Source organism: Falco cherrug, chromosome 4, assembly GCF_023634085.1.
Source record: "Falco cherrug isolate bFalChe1 chromosome 4, bFalChe1.pri, whole genome shotgun sequence".
NCBI lineage: Eukaryota > Metazoa > Chordata > Aves > Falconiformes > Falconidae > Falco > Falco cherrug.
In genome coordinates, this window is record NC_073700.1 from 42,764,902 (window position 1) to 42,785,319 (window position 20,418).

At 38.2% G+C, this 20,418-nt stretch overlaps 1 protein-coding gene across 2 annotated transcripts in view; it reads right to left on the minus strand.

The window, feature by feature from the left end:
* Positions 1 to 20,418, minus strand: part of GRIN2A (glutamate ionotropic receptor NMDA type subunit 2A) — a 192,089-nt gene that overhangs the window by 79,357 nt on the left and 92,314 nt on the right. For both annotated transcript variants that reach the window (XM_055709924.1, XM_055709923.1), the window contains exon 4: positions 6,920 to 7,512. In XM_055709924.1, the coding sequence (XP_055565899.1) occupies positions 6,920 to 7,512 (593 nt within the window). The remainder of the gene's footprint in view (positions 1 to 6,919; positions 7,513 to 20,418) is intronic.

Sequence of the window (20,418 nt, forward strand, 5' to 3'; positions counted from 1 at the left end):
TATAATGGGTAAGGCAGAGGCATTAAGGAAAACTTATTGTTCCTAAGCTACCTTCACAGAAAGGAACTTAGTTACTGGACCTGTAAAATAAAGGACGCAGCCTGATAGCTTCAGGGAGTGGAAAGCCCATGGGACTCCTCACTGCCACAAGTTCAGACCCATCTTTGCTGCCCTCACCCTGCAACCCAGATCAGGTAATAAATCTTGATAAATTCCTCAGGTGCCATCACCGGGACTATCATTTTTTATTTAGAGCCTTCTTCACCATGGGGCTCCGTTTCAAATCTGTGACAACCACAGGCTATGTAGAGAAACAGCAGAGACTTAGGGAAATCCAGGCTTCGTAGAAGAAACTCTCCCCCTCCTCTCCCAAAGAAGGAATTTCCAAACAGATTTAAAACAAATGAAATGCCCCACAACCAACGTGTCATCTGGTGATATTTCTCTTTCCTTTAAATAGCATGAACCAACTATTTTAATAATCTAGATAGCCAGTCTGTCTGAGCTTGGCATTCACTCAACATCATACCTAAAAAAACAGGAGTGAATCCAAATTTTGTCTTTTCTTCTTTATCTTGTTGAGGCTCTGATCTGCTGAACTTCCTTACTATGATTCTACTGTGGAATTTGAAAGAGACTCATTGATAAGAATCCCAAGATAAATTATTTACCATTAAGAAACAGATTTCCTAAAAAAATCTATAAAGTTAAATCAAGAAACTCTGATGTAGAATATATAATGCATGGTCTGAAGTACATATAGAAGTAGGTCTGAAATAGATCACCATTAAACTAAGTATCGATGCATTTTTCAAACAGCATATTTTTTTTAAAGAAAAAATTGTATCTTAGGCTACGTAGGATTTTTTTTAAAAAAATTCAAATTCTTTGCAGTGATACAAAGAGCCTCTTCTTCCTCTTCATGTGCCCCCCTCCTCTTCCTTCACTTCCCTCAGCCCTCGGTCTCCAGAATATAACTCCTCAGTGATACCCTGGTTTGGAGCTACAGTCACTAGGCCTTGCGCCAGCATGGATGAGTAAAATTTTGGGAACAATATGCTCAGTGACTGTGAAAAAGGAATAGCATGCCAACTACTTGTACCTTCTGCCAGCTGTTCCTTAAAGCATTAGTTACCACTAGGTCTGGAACGGTCATTTTGCCCCAATTCTGCCAGACCAGTGACAAAACGCTTGGGGAGCCTTTCCCAAAAGGGCGAAAGGGGAGGGGGCGAGGTTAGAAAGGGCCCAGCTCCCTGGGATGATGCCGCAGATCAGTGTAATGGAACACCAGAAGCTTCAGTGAGTTAATATTATTAGCAGTAACATTTCATAAAAACTAATGCGGTTATATTTTGCTGCACCACCTCAGAAGCATCCCAAGCTCTTCCCTGTGGAGCTGCTTGGCTTCCTGTGGGAAGATGGTGTCTGCAGCAGCTCCATCTCCAGGAACCTTCACTTACAGTGAATTTCAAGGCCTGCTTGCGGCCCTGAAGGCTGGTGCTGCTCACCCCCAGAACAGAGGCCATGCTTGTTCTTGTTTTAAATGTTAATGATCACAAAAGGGAGGAAATGTTCCTAAAAGCCCCTGATCTTGTTTGAACTGTTTAGTACCTTCTGCTTCTTAAACTGACCTAACCTGGGATAAAATTCTGTTACAGATTTTCTATAATTTCTTTAATCATTTCATCAGTAAACAAGCACCACATCAGGATCTCCTGGATGGAGTGTTTTCCTCCACAACTCCTCTTTTGTTGTCAGCAAAGTTTAATTTTACTTTCAGAGGAACATGACAACAGTTTCACCAATTCAATTCCTACTCTTTAAATGGAACTATATGGAAAATACTCTCATACTATAGAAAAGGGCAATTATAGCACATGAATTAAAAGAAGTGCAAAGATCTAGCCATTACTGTTTAAAATCTGTTCATCGGCAGTAAGTTAGTCTTTGTGTATCTCTATGTACCAACCCAATTACTACAATACTCTACTACCGAGTCTCCCGATCAGAAAGCATCCCTGCACAAATTAATGAGGCTAACTGGGATCCTGCCACCGACAATATTTTTTCTTGTCTTGAGTATCTTTTCTCATTTATTTTTTTCATGCTGACAATAATAATTTCTTGTAATCCACGACATCTGAAATTAGTTGTTAACATTAAAACTAGGACTGGCAGCTTGGTTCTTATTTGGAGATGCTTGCCTAGATATGCTGACCTGCCCTGAAATCTGCTGCTCCCCACATCCCCCTGGCCTTGCAGCTTTGTTCACGCCTTCAGCCATTTAAGTGCATCATCCTCATTCGGATTTGCTCCCGCAGAGCAGCATTCACAGTAGCGAAGAGGAATACACAAATCTAGTAGCATGCAAAACCTGAACCTTCTTCAAGCTTTACAGTTACCAGAAATGAAGTACTAAATTGAAAATATACTCAAATTAGCTGTTTCCTTCCACAACACGTAAGCAACGTATGTGACTACTGAAACTTGGGTTAGAGCCTCCGATCATCACCCTGCATGCAATGCACTCCTGTGAGCATGCAGCGGCTCCAGGAAAACTGCAGCAGGATCACAAAATGGGAGACAAACAAAATGTCCTGGAGAGTCTTAGGTGAAAATAAATAACATTTTTTTTCTCTGCACAGCAAGCATGCTACTAGTGAAAAAGCATTTTGCTTCATATATATATAAAGATACATATTCAATCGTACAATAGAGCAGATGATACTTATTTTTCTCAAGCCTTTTGACAGAAGTTAAATGAACAAATCCTCTGTAAATTGGCTGTTGATCTTTACACAGCAAAAGATTAAACAGAGTTTCTGGATTATTCATCAAACCATTGTGTCCCATTTAATCCCTGATTTTGCTCAAAAGAGGAAAATTTATCCATCATTGCTGAAAGCTGGAATCCAAATATTAAATTTGATGAGGAAGTGTCAGGACTAGACAGCCAGCATACCCTTGCCCTCTGAAGGAGGACACTGCCTCGTAGCTGGGCCGTAAACTAGCGGCAGCACAACAGCACCGACAAGAAAATGAACCACCCATGGAAAGGCAGCAACATTGGGTAGCACATTTCAAAATGCTGTTCCCATCGAGTCCCCAGGTTTTTAAAGCAGGGTGACTCCGGGGAGTATCAACTAATGTCTTTGTACCTGGCCCTTTGGATGTCGCATTGCTCCTGCTCCCTGGCTTAGTGAATGACAGATAAAGGAACCCCCACTTGGGAAGGCTCTGAAATGCCAGCCTGCCCAGAGCAGTCAGGACAGCTGGCTGGCTCTACACCTTCTCTGTCAAAAGTAAGATGAGTCTCTAAATCCTGCATATTATTTGGTTATACTTGGAAACTGAACTAGCTAAATGTAAACACCACATGGTAAATGCCTGGCTCTCTATGGACAGACACATCTTTTTGCTTTACAGAACAATGACAGCAAAGCAACAGCTTTGTCATCTCCACCCATCCCTGTATGGATCGGAGTGGCTGGAAATGTTGTGAAATGTATCTCCCAGGGTTATCACTTTTATGCACAACACTAGTACTCTTCTAAAGACAGCAGAAGCATTTCTATTCACAAAGCAGCAGCATTTTCCATGACGGCTGGCAGACTTATTTTGGTTTGCTGTTTGTCTCCTTACATGTTTTCATTTTTTGAGACACAGCAAGCATTTGTTCAACCAACATTGTATTAATGAGCTGCTAATTCTATTTATCCTGCTGTGCTAGTGACATTATTTCACACAATAGTATTTTCCTGCCTTGGGAGAAAATGGGACTTATATAGATAGGAAAAGATGATCTGAATCAATACATATATATATATATGGGGTTTAATGCATTGAAAATTATCCCTATATTTTCTTTTAAATCCATTATTCATGGGGAAAAACTGATTTTCCCATGTGTACCAGGAATGAACATTGATCAAATAATTTCAAAAACTAAAGCAAACCTGACTTTTTTCTAGGTCTAGAAAGCAAATAAAAGCACCTTAGAATTGCAGTGACAGGGGAAGGATAAATTGTGTGCTTCAAAACATATATATCTTCAAACCAATTTAATACTCAAAGGATTTGAGAAAGAGGGAGGAGGAGCTTTCACTTCATGGCTTTCTTTACATAGAATTTCTTCATAAATGGAGATGAAAATCATTATCTAGATGCAGGAAGTTGCACATAAACCATTAACAATTTCCATTTACAAGCAAATTAGCTATTATAGCATAGCCTTAGAATACTATACCGGGTTTAAAGCTTTATTAGACTGTCATTATAATAGAGTCTACAAACCCTGGGGGTTTGCTCCATTTCTGAGCTTGCTGCTGCTCAAGCATCACCTTACAGAGCCTCTTCCCTGCTTTCCACTGAGTTCCCTGCTCCTGAACTTGCAAGCAGTGTCCCTTCATGCAACATTACTTCCCCAGCACTGATCTCCAGCCCCAACAGGGAGGCAAGCTCCCAGGTCCAGACTTACTTTAGCCTTTGTGATGATGCTCCAAAATCCTTTGTTCAAGATAGCTCCTTAATACAACATCATATACATTTAGCTTGTAGCTTAAAATACAAAGCTGCACTACCTGTGACCTGAAACTGTGAAGATTACATTTCAGAACAAAACCCCTTTTTAGGGATTGATTTGTCATGTAAGGAAGAAACCTACAATTTAGTGATGAGGATGAAAAAGTACGATGAATTTATGTAATTCACCTTGGCATGGAGAGACTGGTCAGCTCCCAGAGATTACTTAGCAAGGCTAAATGCTTGTATATACTCACAGATTATATGTGACAAGAACAGTCTTGGGGAGTTATTACATAAGAAGGACTATTTTAAGTTTATTCATTTTAGTGTAATTCTGACATTCTTAAATTAAAAACAGTCTGCTTCTTGCTGCTTGATGATCAAAGAATCTCTGGTACGGAAAATATATTCTCACTTCATAGCTCAGTGTTTTACATCGGGAAGTGACTTTATTAACTACAGTGCACTGTATTACAACTTCTTCTATTAATAATTTCTATGTGTATCACGCACTGCACATTGCCGAATCTCCTGAAGTCTAATCTCACTGCCCTAACACTTACAAGCCCTATTCTTGTAGTTGTACAGAATTAAAGAGAAAAAAGTTTGAAGAAAGACAACTTATGCTGAACACTGAATACCTAATTCAAGTCTACCCTAGCATATTACCAAAACAACGGGGTAGGAGTCCTTTTCAAAACAGGTTCAAGTTTTGCACCCTTTCCAACTAAACCACGCTTAAACACTTTAAACACCAACACTTCTGATGACAGAACACAATTTAATTTTCACAGAAACTGGAGTTCAGATATTAATACTGGACAGCTTTGTACAGATCTCACTGTTAAGGCACAGAATCTGGTTAACAGGATGCCATTAGCTTTTGCTTTTATCTGGCATTAGCAGCACATACATTAATAAGAACTGCATGAGGATCACATACTGGGTGCAGGTAGGACAGTCATCCTGGCTGCTCTGGCCTGACCTGAGTGACTGTCTCACAGCTTTCCCAGAGCCATGCTGGACCAGACTGCCACCCCAGTGCTGCCTCGTGTCACTCCCCAAGGACAACTGGGACAGCAGGAAAAGAATCACAGATATTCTGCAATGCCTCCGGTGAATTTGTACAGTTACAGAGGCAGAGGTTTAGAAATAGGAAAGGGAAGACCAAAAAAACCTGGGAGTGTCATACTAAAGGCAAGTCCTCTCTAAGGAGAACTGTGCAAGTTTTTGAACTTTGGTCACAGTTTATAAAATAAATGTAGAGAATGATAAAATCCATTTACGTGTCAGCATTAGGCTTTTAAGAGCACTCCTGAAGAATGCAGTGCACAAAGTTACCATTTTCATGGAAAACAACTGTTCCAAGATATCAATGGCGATCAACTCCTAGTCTAAATATGCATATACATCTCAGAAGATTAAAAATGTTCTGCAACCTCCTAGGTGAAATCAGCACTGCTTTTCCTTCTTGTGCCAATTCCACCCCACTTTTCTGTGGGAAGTGCTTCATTTGCAATATTTGGTCAGAACAAATTTCATAAATACTGCTTAGTAACTTCCATATGAGATATTGTAAAGAGCTATATACAAGATTCCCTTTACTTCCTTTCACAAAGCAGATAACTATGTGACATATTATGGAACAATTTAGATAGAAGTAATCAGGAGTACCACATCTAAAAGGGATAATAGAAAGGAAAAATAAAAAAACAACAAAACCCAGCAAAGAATCCTGATTTAAACCTTGGCAGTTCCCATATGACAATCTGTTTTGAGAAAATATCAACTTGGATTAATACCGATTAATTTTTACAGTTATTCTTGTACAAGTGACAAAAATTAAACCCTCACGACCAGAAGTGACAAATTTCAGTTATTAGGTGATAAAAGCTGCCCAACTAATCTAACACTTATATAATTTCCAGGGTCACCTCTTTATTGCTGCATATCTCTTGTCTTCTAAAATATTTCCAGCATCCTGATGATGCAGATTATTCAGGTATAGCCTCCAGAGTATTTTAGCAATTTTACCTCATAGTTAAAGTGCACAACAGCACAATTTTATTAACTCAGCTTCATACCCATGACCAATTTCTGTCATTATCTATATCAGATCCAGAACAGTATTTATTCTCCACAGCACATAACAACCTTTCCATGTGTACAGTTATCAGTGCAGCAAGTTCTCTTGCATAGAATCATTTAGGTTGGAAAAGACCTTTAAGATCATCAAGTCCAACCACTCCCTTGGAACATCTGAAAATCATTGCTTAAAAAGGGCATGATGGGATTAACAAAAAACAATACTCTCCTGCAAGAAACACTTAATGGCAACAGGATGGAAAATTACCAAGGTTATGTAGGGGAAAAAAACCAAACCAATAAGCCTTACTTGTGCAAGGTGTGAGATGGCTGGTCGCTTTTCTCCAGTTGTCCATAGCAGCTAGTTTTTGCCTCAGGAATGAAGGAGTATTTTTCCAGCATGGCTGATGCAGCAGTGGCAATAATCCCAAGGCCATCCCGTACCCGAGCTTCTAAACTGTAGTCCCATTCATCATAAGATGCTGAAATGAGTCCTGAAGGAAACTCCTTGGGAGTAATTTCTGTGTTACCACTAACCAGACTGGGAACTATCCAAAAGAAATCATAGCCAGTAAGGCCCAGGGAACGAGCCTCATCCAATATGTAGACAGCTTCATCCTTGGAACAATATAGCAGGATGACGGAGGAATGAATTTTCTTCAGCTGAATTTGGGTCTTGGCATCTCCAAAGGCGGTATCAAGTATGATGACATTCTGCATGTCCCAGCCCACAAAGCTATTTTCCACTGTGGTCTTAATGACGTTGATGAAGTCTCGATATCCAGGGAAGGTGGTGGTCACCAGAGAGAACACATGCCAGTCATAATCCTGCATGATCTTCAGCATGATGATGGCTTCTTGCTGGATGGATGCCCCAAACTGGAAGAACGTGGACATCACATCCTAGAATACCAAACACAGTGAAAAATTACAAATTTTGTACAATTGTGAAGAGACTATAATCTCTAATTCTTCTGCTTGCTTTTGTCCACCACAGCCACCAAACTTGTGTTGCATTCTAATAACTTTCTTTGTCTTATCGCGTTCATGTCATTAATAAGCAACACTGATCATAAGTAAGCACCGCAGATAATTAAATTATTTGTCAAAAAGTGACAAACACTTATGTAGGAAATTTCTGAGTGCTTGATCACTTGAAGACAACAAATCTAACACTGCTTGCTGAGGAAGCTCCCTAGGGACAGCCACCCACTAACGAACAACTCGTCTCCAGCAGGTGCTTTAGATTCTTCAAACTTATTAGGAATGTGACCCAATAAATTCCTACCAGCTTTTATTACAGTGAAAATAAATTGCAATGCACGTGCTGTACATATAGGAAGAACCTCTGTACCTCCAGACCTAATGTCTGAGGGATACTTCATTCCCACAGGTTCATTGGACTTGGTGGAAGCTGTCAGAATCTGCAGAAGTAGATATATTATCCCAGGTACGGAGTTCACTGCTTTTCATGGGCTCACTACTGATCATGTGCTATTTAGAGCACATCTCCTATTGATGTCTGATGTAGAATTAACAGGATGGGACTACAGGGACAACCAGCAATCTGCATCAAAGGACTTGAATAGAAGCAAATTCAAGCAACAGCCCCATAGTCCATAACAGCTAGCTGCACTGACTGATGCAGCTGTGCTGTCAGTTTGCTAGGAGACTGATTTTGAATATTTGCCTTAGTTTTTTACAGTATTCATAATATTTTATTCAGCATAAGAACAGGTGCCTCTTATTTTAACAACATTATCAGAAACAGCCAACACAATAATATATTTTCTTAGAGCTACATTTATGAACATTTTCATTGGTCTGTTTTTACCAAGTTGCTGTAAGATCTAAATTTATTTTCAAATTTTACATTCTAGATTTATATACATCACAATTATTTCAGTTCCAGAACTGTACACAGGAAGCTATATGATTTTTTTATTTTCATTTTACTTCAGTATTTATTCCTGACCAGGAGCGGAAACTTACGTGCATTGTTTTCAGATAAAGAAAGTATGAACCACTGCTGAAAGAAAAGCTTAAGATATAAAAATAAGATATTAACAATTCAAAATTTCTTATGCAGCCTTTATAGGAATGACACACATGGTGCTTTTAGTTTAAAAAGTTTTATGAATGTGGTTATTGACTTAGGTTTCATGGCAAGGTGGTGTTAAACATACAATTATTAGTGAGAAAGGTTAACTCAGATCTGCAAGTTCTGTATTGTATCTACAGAAATCTACTCTGAGCAAACTATTTTTTTTTTTCATAGAAGATGCGAAGTGTTATTACTTTCCAAGTGTAAAGAACCTGACAGCAGGATTTTATATAGCTTGACAGCAATAAAAGTCTTATGACTTGTATCAGATCATGAAGACTGATATTGAAGGTACAAAACACACACTGCTGGTGGTAATGAAATCATCTGCCACGGCTTCTCTGGTACCTCAGCGTCTGAATGCCAGCGCCAGATCTGAACTGGTTTGGGGTTAGTTACAGATGTTATAAAACCTATTTGGGAGAAGAATTTAATTAGGAAGATGTGATTGCTGAATGCTTACAGGAGCTATTTCCTGGTGACCTGCACTATGTACTTAAAAATAAACAAACAAGCAAACAAGCTTTTTATCTGGCAACACTTACAGCTAAAGAAACCCAGTACACAAAATCTGTTCAAAGTCAGCATTTAATGGTTTAAATATTGATTTACTATTACAAAGTAAATAAGATATCTAGAGACAATGCCATGAATCCAAATTTGCTGTAGCTTCCTAATTGAGCATAAAAAAAAAAAATTGTAATGCAAAGGCAATCACTTCAGTTTTCTTCTCCAGCTCTTATCTTATCCTGTTTTTTACTTGTGATTATGCTACATAACAGCAAAAATAAGTAAAATAATTTACAGTAAATTAAATAGATTGTTTCCACCCTATTCTTTCACTGTACCCCATTTCTAGATATGGTTTATAGCTATTAAGGCAGTGGAATAATTCTTTCAAACAAAATACACAACTTGGTCCTTTGTGCATCACAAGAAACTTCTCTAATAAAGCAGCAAGAAGCTTTCCAGGGCAACAAACGATGCACATGGCTGTTTAGAAGTGTGACCTTTTTAACTAGTAAATACAGATTTTTAACCTAGAGCAGTCCTTGTCACCTTCCCTGGCAATGAGCATGGTCTTGCGCACAACGGCCTGTGTCACCCATTACAGGAGCCTGACAACAAGAGAAAAGTACTATAAATAAATCCTTTCCTTCTGTAAAAATTGTGTTAGAAAAATAGTTTATGAAAGGAGTTTTGATTAAACATTTTTGCAAAGTTCACACCGATATTACATGAATCCTTTCCACATAATTGTGAATGTGAACTTCAGTCAAAATCAGACAATACCAAATCAGTGATCAGAATGGTGAAAAAAAAAAAGTAATTATATGGTGAAAACAAGACCAGGTTCAGGAACAGTGGAGATACAAATATCACAAGTGAGATTCTCATCTGAAGAAATTCCACGTAGCTCCACTGACTTCATGTAATGCTTTTATAGAGTTGAAGATCTGACAGTACATGTTTACAATGAATTTGAAACAGATGGAAGATTACAAGCAAATTGCAGTCTTAGAAACTTCAGCAGATATTTAAGTGCCTATAAGGAGAATATTCAAGGACATATTATGCATTACATTTAGGGAGAAAAAAAAAAAGTTTAGTGAAGAAATAGCAAATAAATAAATAAAACTATAAGGGGTTCAACTATTATATGCTTAAACATCTATGGAACTGTTTGTTTGGGGCTTTTTAAAGCTTCACATTCTTCCTGAAAAACCTTGTTATTCCACTGCTTCATACAGCCTTAGTATTTCATTACACATCTAGAATTTAAGTTCTACTGTTCTGTATTAAAAGGCAAACCAAAGTGATGCTTGTAAAAAACCAAAATTACTCAGATATTTTCATTTAACTGTCATCTTGTCATCTACCAAGACATCCAAGTTGTTGCTGAAGTAGGAATACATGATGTAATATTGGAGGTGCTTAAATGCGTATCAGAAACGTTCTGTTTCTTTCCTCAATGGCCCCATCTACTGAAGCTACTGGGGGAGCATGCAAGGAAGCTGTGCCACTCACCCCATACAAGAAGCCTTTATATAAAGGAATTCCACGGATAAATCCCAAAGCATGAAGATCCCAAGATGTTACACTGATATGACCAAAAATTTACTTAAAAGTAGTTGTGGAAATGATTAAGTAATGCTTTATTATCCAGCTTCTTAGCGGGATTCTACCACAGCTATGTAAACAAGCAGCAATTAAAAGAGAAGGAAAAAAACAAATGGAAACTTTTCATTTCTTTTTGTCTTGCACATGAACATACAGTTTATAGCAAAACATCTCCCCATATGTTTCACACCAGAAGGCAGTAATCCTTCAATTGCTTCTTGCTTAACAGTTCTGAATTTTGTATACAATATAAAATTCTGTCATTACAGGAGAAGGGCACTTCAACATTCTCATGCTTGTCCACAAAACAGAACAGCTCTCTGGTGCTGTCATTTCATAGATTAATATATTAGAGTAAGTTGCTTTTTAATTAGTGTACCGAGTCTATGAATCTGTCACTGTTGTCAGAATTGCAAATTTCACTTCCCCAATTCCAACAAATTACAGGAATATTTATCTTGAAACCTCATCCTCAGCTATTTTCATGACATCTTAGTTTCCTAGCTCCAGCTTTTCCATGAGATCAGCACGGCATATTCACAGCTGCTCTAACAGCTGAGGTAAACCCTGACACTAGCTTATGTCTATTAGGGGAAAAGCTGCAACAGTTTGTTAGCTAAGGAAAGAAACATTTGTTATGTAAAACAGTACACGTTTTGATAAATGAAAATGAAATGCTAAACAACACCAAGGTAGGGGTCAACATAAGACCAAACTGATTTTCCACTTGGCAGACTTGTTGAGGACAATTGTTTTGCTGTTAAAACATTAGGACAGGTAGCAAAACCCAATATGAAACATGGTTTAAAACATAATCCAGGAGATGATTTTATTCAGCTAGAAACCAGATTACTACAACAGGACTAGAAGTAGGACTTTTATCTTGGTCACTGTCTCCTCCACAGAGATCCAGCAAAAATTGTTTTTCTCCTACTTTACGCCACTGTAACTTAGATTTTGCATTTTTATAACAGATTTAAGGCATGTGGTGCTAGGTCAACATATAAAGTGCAAGCTGTTTCCTGTTTAATGAATTATGGCACTTAATTTGGCATTTTTATGAAGACTGGGAAAACTGACAGCCAGAGATTAGCCATGAATTTAAGCTGAATAATTTAGCATCACGTGAAAAATATGCAGAAAGAAATTATTTGTACCAGTCTTAAATGTAGGTGAGTGTGTTAGCTTGGTACCATTTTTCTTGGATGACTTGAAACAATGTACTGATCCCTAGGTAAACATGATTCACTTCATGTTTCTCTGTCATGAATATCCAGGTTTCAGCCACGCAGTCTTCCTCTGGGGTACCACAGAGACCCGTGCAAAACTTTCAGTAAATTGAAACCCTGAAGTGGAGGAGCTGAAAGGAAAACCTTTCCTCCCAAGATACCCCGCACATTTCTAAACTCTTAAGTTATTAAATTCCTGCCTCTATTCATTAACGGTATAGAACATGCAATTCCCAACACAAACATCTCACTGAGGTGCCCAGGGAAAAATCTCCCCCGCTATCACCAGGGGAGAAATTTGGGGGATATTATACAAAATTATGTACTTTCAGGCAAAGCAGAGCAACATATAAAGCTGGAAATAATCTACTAATTATTACAAACAGCAGAAAAGACTTGCTTCCCAAGGACTTGTCACGTCTCTGGCCTCACACATGGAAAAACCATGCATGACTCTCACCTGCAGGTTTCCCTGCCCATACCTGCCTCTATTCTGGGTGCTGCTTTCCTGCCCTCCCACATGGGCTACGGAGCTGCCCGGGCCCCAGGCATCCCCCACCAGCCACCAGCACTCTGCGCGGCACCCCCAGCTGCCATCCCCCTGAGACAAGCCCAGGGGCAGCAAGGCCCATGCCCAGCCCCAGTGAAGACCAGCTTGCCTCTTGCACTCAACCTGGAGCCAACTCACCCCGGCGCAGCGTCACCCGGAGCCCCCGCGCCAGTCCCCTGGCATGGGCTGAGCTGGCGGGGAGGGGGAGCCCCTCTGCGGGTGAGGGAATGGGCTCCTGCAACCCCCACCCTACAGGTTTTAATTTCTTCAGATCTGCATGTTTCACCCCTTGTCACGGAGAAGACTAAGGCCTTCTAGCAGAGCTAGAAAAAGGGATGCAAATTTTATTACTCTGTAGTTTAACTGGGGCAAATGCAGAGCCACAAAATGTATAAAGATCAGCAAAAAGGGCTTACCTTTTATTTTAAAAGTTTGGTTGGGGAGAGGAACACTCAAGTTAGAAAAGGGCAGTAGCAAGCAAGGGAGTACGTCATGGCTTTCCAACATCTGACATGTCCCCTTTTATTATTTCAAGGAATAAATATCAGAGAAACATGATTTTGAAAGGTTAGCACCAGCTTAATCAAGAATGTTTTTTTCCCATTTCCAGAAGGAGCCTGCAGGGATTCATTTTGCAGAGGTGTCTGTATTTTCAGGTCATGGTTTTATTCTAAGAACTTTGCTAGATAACAGGTAGGTTTTATGGTGATGGGCTTTTTTGTTGCAGTAATGTATCCATTAAATTTTAATCTATCTACTTATCTGGGCTTGATACACGAGTTGACGTTTGTCACAATTGTTTTTCTATACCAGAACAGCAAATATACAAACACAAAGGATCAAGAACAGGGTTTCTACAGATCATTGCAGAGTCCACTAGTTTCTGATTCTTTACATTCTTTGAATAAGAGTGTCATGTCTAATGAATTAAAGTAACTCAACAATCATTACAGTGAAACAACATAACTTAATTATGGAAGACAACTAGTTTTGCAGAGAGCTCACGAACCATTCCCTGGCTGGAGGGCACCATCTGTTTTTTAACACACTTGGGCTTTCTTTCATGGATTGTTCAAACAGTGGAAATTGTGGTGTCTCAGTCTGAGCTTCTGTTCAACCAGGACACTGTTTTCAAAGGCTGAAATGGCATCAACAAACCTGTGACCAAGCTTGTGAAATCCTGAAAAGACTCATGCAAACCATCGTGAATTTTTGTGTGGTCATTTCATGAAAGGTTTAGTCACAAGATGTCTCCTTTCTAGATAAATTTCAAATTTGGCAGTTACAGAAATGTCTTACAACATGGACATTTCAATGAGGAAGGGCAAAATGGTGTTTCTACGAAAAAGCAGCATGGAGCTGAATGTACTATAGCTATTTAGATGAGTAACAGCTATTGTACAGCTTTTGAGCAAAAGAGAATCCCAACATATAAGAAGTAGAGTACTGATGCCTGCAAGAAAGATAAGGGAGGAAAAAAAAGAGTATTTTCAGACAAATCATGTTTGCTTTGTAAGTTCAAATATTTCTTGAATATAGATCAGTCATTCTTTAACGCATATAGGATCATGTGGTGCTGTACATCAGTGTAAAGTGTTAGCATTGTCCTAAAATGTTTTTTATTTATGGACAGGATGAGATTTGTACAAAAGTTTCTAATTTCCTGTAAGTATTTTACCATGAAAATAAAAATTGAAAAATGTGCGTGACCTGATATATCAATAAGTTAGCAAGGAGGAAAGATTTTATGCCATAGAATATAGCTGAGTATTATTTATGTGCCTTGTCATAACTCAGATAAATGTTTTGCCATCTTTTAAATTTAGATGTCTGGTTTTCTCATGGTTTGTACAAGCAGCATCTTTCTGCTTTATTCATGTCATTAGGGAGCACTAAACTGATGCAAGTAAACAATCCCCTGAAGAGCTAAAAAACTCTCATTTTCCATGGGAAAAATAAATTAGCTATGCAGCACGTCTTTCACCTCAAGGAATACCTGAGTTCACATGGAGAGATCTGGAATCTGTTCTTTCAGTGAAAATTCTTCAAACAGTTGTTATGAATGATGGGAGAGCAATCAGGAAAGTTAATCAGTTCTTAAAGACAGAGAAGACAATTGCTGTGAAGATACTCCAGCAATACTGGTGAAAGTAACTGCCTTTCTGCTCTGTAAAAACATTAATCTGCCAACAACTCATATCTGATATATCACAACACAGTCATAATGACGTTAGAAGAAACCGGAGCACTGTTCCTGTTCTCCCCCCAGCAATGCAAGGGAGTTTAGAACAAACCGATGATGATCTGTTCTGTATAGGTTACCTAGCTGGATGAGAAAAATAAAAAATTAAATGATGCTATAAAATGTGGTAGAGAGAAACCAAAACCATGATCTTACTGCAAAACTTTCAAAATGTACTTGTTGGAAGAAGGAAAGCCTAGACTTATTCTCAGAAACGAACAAATAATTTTTCAGAACAATAGAAAGCCTTTCACTAGATAACAGAAATTAAAAGCAATAAGAAGGCATCAGTAAGCTTGTGAATTAGTCTGGTGAAAGGCCAAGACTCAGGAAATCCAGCAGGAATAGAAGCAGACATCCAAGGAAAGGAAAAGCCGAATAACTTCACCCTCTCCTAGCACTGGTATTTCATTGTAACTCATATAATTTACCTCGTGGAAACAAAACACCACAAAAGCATAAGATGGATGAAGGATACCAGCCAAATGAGCCTCACAGGTTCCTGGAAAATAAAGAAAAATCCTGGCATATACACTACCTGTCCCCACTATCCTGCTCTCTCATATTCGTGCTGGGGCATTACTTACCCATGTTCATGTTGTTTCGTATCAGTAGTGAGGTACTACACATTTTATACCAACCAACATGCTGGACTGTGTGAATTTCTCACCTTCCTCTATAGCCACAGGCTGAAACTTGAGAATTATCTGTCAATTCACTTAGTTCATTTCCTTTGAACCACATCTGCTCCCATAAGGCCATCAGAGATGAGCTTCCCTTGATTCATGGGCAGTTTAATGGATATAAAATCAAAGTGTTTCAGTTACACTGAGTTAGGTTATTTCTTAGAGCAGACAGGTAGTTGTAATCATAAATCTTAACAACGCCCCTACTGTTAATGGCCATGCTTACTGAAAACAGCCGTGTATACGAGGTTTAACTGGTTGCTTTCAAAATGAGTCCCTGACAGCCAGGGTTTGGTGTTGGCAGATGGATCTCTAACACAAAGGAATAATCAAAATCTTTCAAGGAACTCCAGAAAGAGAAACAAATGAAAAACCAGTGTTTTATATTCCTCTTCAATAAAAAGTGAAGCTTGCTAATCTGTATTTGTAAAATTTTCAGTAAATAAGATTTCATTTTAATAGTTTAGCCTTACATATTTTACTGCCCCAAAGGGTTATCTCATTAGTCTTTAAAAAGCATAATGGCCACATTTTGTCTGATTTTTACAGCACCAGCTTAATTAGTTTTTTTCCCCAAAAATCAGTCACCCAAATCAATTTTGCTCTACTCCTGCCTTAAGTTTAAACATGCACACAAATTCCTGTGAGCTATCCACAGAATATGCTAGAATATAATGTCCTTGACATCTTTTTGGGTACCTGCACGATTAAAAAATGTAGATTTGGTAGGATTTTTTCAGTTTAATGGTAGTATTTCAGCTAAGTAAAATTTCATGTGTTTACATTACTATTACTGTGAAATAAAAAAATGTAAGTTGTTTCAACAGCTTATGGAAATTTTCAAGAATCAATGCTATGCAATAATTCATCCCTGGGACAAATTTTCATTCCTGCTATTTGGTGTCTAACACACTAACCATTTCACTTAACTGTAAGATGACATTACAGAGTAATTTAGATAAGTATCATAGACCCCCAACCTACAGGAAAAGTTGTTCAGAACAAGGATTTAGAGTGGTTGAGGACAAGTATCATTTTCTGTTCAAATTTTTTCTTATCTAGTACAAGCATTGCACAAGAAATCCTGCAATAACAAACTGCTTACAATTCCTGCATCAATGAAGTTTGCAAAAGGATTTTCATACAGTTTTAGTCATTAGGAGCTTTAAAACCCACACCATCCAAACTCATTAATCCTGCAAACAGAATCAAAACTTTCCTTGGCCACAATAACATTTAAATATACTATGGCAAAGAATCCAACATTAAATCCAGCATCAGTAACCATTTATCATTTAATGGCAGCTGAATCAAGTCAAATAGGCTGATTACTTATAGCATGTATTGCTTGTGTGCATAAATGCCATATACTGTATAGAAAGATATGCACAATTAAATATCAATAAAAATGCCTTAAGACAACTTTTCCTTCTCTGAAAACATTTGGTCTCAACTGAATGCTAAAATACTTCTCACTTGTGCTGATGATGAGGAGCCAGAAAACCATTAACTAAGTCATTTCCATACATCCACACTTAACAAGTAAAAATGAAGGCAACAAACAACCTCCCCCTCCACCCCCTTTCACCAAATGGTGAGCATAAAATATTAAGCAAATAAAATAAATATAAAGCCAATTTAATTTTTTGCTGTGTGCTTGTAACTGTGTGCTTTTTCCTTTATGAGCCAGGGTTCTTGGACTAGCCACCTCTGTGTACCTAGTCTGCTCCAGCGAACTGGACCCAAGAGAGAAATCCAGCAGCCAGAGGCTAGCTGGGGAGGACAGACAGACAGGCAGGAAGGAAATTTAAGAGGAAGGCTGAATGGAGCTCAAGAAGCCATTCAGAGCAGCTTTCCATAGAAACAGAGATTTGTGGGATATGTTGAAATAGCAGAGGAAGATGACGACAAGATGAGAGATTCAAGATTCTTGATCTCTTCAAGACAACACATACATTTTGTTCACCCAGGTAGTCTGGGTGCTAAACAAGAAGAGGTGCAAGCTTGACTCACCTGCCTTTGGAAGGCAAAGTCATAAAAACATCACAACTTATCCAAAGTATTCATGCTGCTTTAAAATTCTTCTAGAAGGAAATGTTTCAAAATGCTCAGTATGCTCCTCTGCCCTTAGTACATTCAGCAGATCTGAAGAAGAGAGGGTACTCAAGGGAAACACCGTTTATGCTTGTCCTTTATATTCTCCTCTTTAGGCATCACCTTTGGTCCCTGGGCAAAGCTACAGCTGCTCTTCTGTTATGCTGATAGAAGTTACATGCTTTCTCCAAGTGAGCGACCAGCCCACCAATCTAGCACTGAGTACCCTTTTCCATTGTACATTTAATAGCAGCAGGTCAGAAGCAAACTGAGTTAGAAAATTTCTGATATGCATGATCTATACCTGTACTTACATGTCACCCTAGCTCAAGATGAGAGGGTGACTAACTACACATACCTTAGAATGAACCCTACTGATAAGAACCTAACCCAAACAACACCAACAACGCATGATATTTCACTAGTATTCATTGCAGAGCCTTTCAATAATCATAGCTGAAATCACAAAAAAAAAAAAAACCCAAACCAAAAAACAACCCCAAAACCCAACAATATTTGTGTTAAAGTAGTTTCAAAGTCTCCAGCACTCAGAGCTACTGCATCTATACGGGAAGGAACATAGGAAGAACATGGAATGAGGATGAATGTGGAATTCAGCTGTAGGCAGATACACCGGTTTCTCAATGTCAATGTGCTAACCAGATAAGGACACAAGTATTTAACATTGCATTCTGTGATGGATAGTAAGGAAGGTACTGTAACAGAAATATGCAGACAAAAAACTCTGTTGCACCTACTTTTTGAGTCCACATTTTCTTTTTGGCATTCTATTTAAGGATGCATGGGCTTATTTAGTTGGAAGAATATTGCACATCAAGAGATTTGCCAAGCATTATTCCCATAAGCAAATAATATTCCAGGCAGAAAAGCTTTACTAACATATATTCAAATTACTGAGATTTTTATACCGGCAGTAAAACTATTTCTTCTACTAAATAGCTTATCTCAAGTTACTATTCCTTATTTAAGTAGAGGAAAAGCATGGTTCTGATTTACAGTAAATATCAGAGGAAAAAATAACTTCAAGAAAGGAAATGTTCAAAATACTAAATTTAGGTCCTTACAAGGCATAGTAATTCTTTTTAGAAATTATTACAGATTTGGCAGTCATACTAGATACAGTAAATACCACAGTGCTACAGCAAACTGAGTATCTCATTTCCAGCTATATAAAAAAAGTTTCCTTAACTTCCACAATGTCTTTATACTTTGAAGAAAGAGACATAATAACCCTTGTACTGAGCACAAATAAGTAACAAAATATATTATTTGGGTTGATGTTTTTAGTGCCAGAAATTTTTATTAGTTGTATTTGACAACACTATGCATTTAGCTATTTCCTACACAGTTGCAACACCATGCAAATCAATGACTTCTACAGATTCCTATGAAAATATAAAAATAAACTTCAGAGTTTTTCTAACCTAGGTGGGAAACATGAAAGATTTTTATCTAATCTCAGTATAGACTACAACAGTTAATAGATTTCAAATATCCATAATGCAACTAAATTTTAAGTACCCTCATATCGAAATTCAATAGGAGCTCAGGGTGCCTAATAGCCTCCAAAGGTGTGTGTGCTCATGCAGAATAGAGCATCTGCACAGACAGGAGAGTTCAGCCATGGCCATTTATGCTACTACATGTGTCCTCAGAAAAGTGTTTAAGTACTCAGTTAACTGAAATAGATTGTCTACCAACCAAAGTGGGGGTACTTGCTCATTTTCATTAATAAAACTGTGCATCAAAAGGATTTACATGCCAATCCTTTGGGTTCCTTTGAATAATAATAAAAAAAAATAATAATAAAAAAGCCTTTTGTGTAGGAAGGCTAACAAACAAAACACCTGTTCTTACAAGTTGTTAAGTACCTTTGGTTCCACACATAAAAGATGAGTACTCATTTACATTTCAGGGACCTTATGTAACAAAGCTTGTTGAGAAAGTTGCAATTGCAGTTTAGATTTCTGTGTAATAGTCACAAGGGATTGTGCTTTGTCTTAAACTAGTGTATCCTGATTTGTCTCCATTTGTGTACCCTATTGCTATACCCTAGAACAGCAATTTTAAGTTTACAGAGTACAAGATTGCTCATCTTTTGCAGTTCCTTAGAAATAACCCATGGACCTTCAGTATCCAAAATCCAGCCTGAAAAATACTGAGACTTGAAAGCAGCATCCTAGCCACTTCCATCTGCCACTTGCTACTCACAGCAAGTGTAATATTTCACTGTGATTAAACAACTTATTAACATAAGTATTTTAGGATTGATCCTCAAACTTGCCATGGCTTACTGTGACATTTACTACCAAAAACGAAAAGAAAAAGCCGTGACCCGATTCTTTGCAACATACTCCACCAAAATTCCTGAAATATGGGTGAAATGTGGATGAACAGAGATTTCACCACACAGCATTCACTAAGCAATTCTGGCACTACTTTCCATGAATCATAATTCTCTATATAAAAGCCATGTGAGTTTTCCAGATGATGACATTTCATGTTACATTAACAGATAATTAAAAGAAGATGAATAATGAGGCTGAACTGAATCTCACCCTCTTGTGCAACAAAGATGGATCTGTGGAGCAAGCAGGGGTTGTCCTGTGTTCAGCAGCAGATACACTCATTTTAGGGAGAAAAGTGTTGATTTTACAAAACCCTACTAAGTAATCCAGACTTCCTGCACAGTATGTATTGAAAATTGCTAAAGAAAAGAAAAATGAGATGTAAAAAATATGCCACGTTACTTGAGGTGCTCC